The 1,306-nt window shown below is 51.5% G+C and overlaps 1 protein-coding gene across 1 annotated transcript in view; it reads left to right on the top strand.

Moving 5' to 3' along the window:
* LOC106815737 (sister chromatid cohesion protein PDS5 homolog B-like) overlaps window positions 1-1,306 on the top strand; it is a gene marked incomplete in the record, with an annotated part of 36,763 nt that overhangs the window by 21,979 nt on the left and 13,478 nt on the right. The window contains 2 exon segments of the mRNA XM_014820249.1: window positions 200-346; window positions 822-919. Coding sequence (XP_014675735.1) covers window positions 200-346; window positions 822-919 — 245 coding nt within the window.

The raw sequence follows: 1,306 nt of genomic DNA, 5'->3' as shown, positions 1-1,306 counted from the left end.
CCCCGTCACCATCGTCACCCCTGTCACTGTCGTCACCTCTGTCACCGTCGTCATAGTCACCCCCGTCACCATCATCACCCACATCACCGTCGTCACCCCTGTCACCGTCGTCATAGTCACCCCGTCACCATCATCACCCACATCACCGTCGTCACCGTCGTCGCTGTTGTCACGTCGCACGTCGTCGTCGTCGTTTCAGGTTGTTGGTTGAGAAGATCCTGCACACGTGTCTCGTGCCGTACTCGCTCGACACGTCCGAGCGCATGAAGCGCCTCTACCAGCTCTACGCGACCGTCGACGACCACGCAGTCAAGGCCATTAACGAGCTGTTCAAGTGCCAGAACATGTGAGTTCGCGCGCGTGCGGCGGCGGGGTGGTGGGGGGGGGGGACGGCAGCGTTCGCTCAACCAGCCGGCGGCACAGCGACGCACAGTTCGCTATTCTGTATTCTAATTCCGTCCGGTAGCGGTTGAGTCGATTTGCATTCAAATCTGTCTGCAAGGTCACTCGTGGGATATGCCCAAGCTCCTAAAAAGTGTCCTTTGCAGACGGGTGACGGTTCTGTAGGGTTGACCACAGGTATGTCTGTTGTTAGCGTGGTATGTTTAATAGTAGGTTATTTTTTTGCTAGTCGTGTTCTTTCTGATCTCTGTTCGAAATGATGTCTTAAACAGAGTCGAGGTTGGTCGGATCTCTTCCGACTCGCCAATTAGGGGATTGTGAATGGTAAGCAGCGTGTAGTGGCGGTGGTCGGGAGTGCATTTGCGCGAGTAGCGTTATTAGTTGTGTAATGCGTCTGCATGTTGGTTGTGTGTTGGCAGTGTGCGCAACCACGTGAGGCAGCTGGTGCTGCTGCACCAGGATGGGGACGATGACGAGACGCTGAAAGCCATCAACACAAAGCTGCAAGTACTCTCACGTGAGTAGCCCCCGTATTTCGGAACGAGTAAACTCTAACAACAATGCTGTAATGAGAAAAAGTTGACGTTGACAATAACGTTAAGACTAACCTTTACTTCTGACAGGCATGAGACATTTCCGCTGTTCGGCGGATTTCAGGCCATTTTAGAACTCCAGAGACAATTTCTGAGATCAGTGTAAATTCAAGGAGAATTTTTTTTTTGGGGGGGTAAGAATACCTCCGTGGTCTCTGACGATCGCGTACATGTGAACACACTGTGACTTGGTGACTATCCAGAGCGCTTCTACTTGTATCATTGTCTTAATGTATGCTTGCTAACATAATGATAAAAGCAGGGTACGGCCAAACTTTAGTTGGCATTCAAGAAACGTGCGTGGGATGTTC

This window comes from Priapulus caudatus, unplaced genomic scaffold (genome assembly GCF_000485595.1).
Source record: "Priapulus caudatus unplaced genomic scaffold, Priapulus_caudatus-5.0.1 Scaffold29, whole genome shotgun sequence".
NCBI lineage: Eukaryota > Metazoa > Priapulida > Priapulimorpha > Priapulimorphida > Priapulidae > Priapulus > Priapulus caudatus.
The sequence above is the reverse complement of the archived record's forward strand: the minus strand, read 5'-3'. Positions and strand labels throughout refer to the sequence as shown.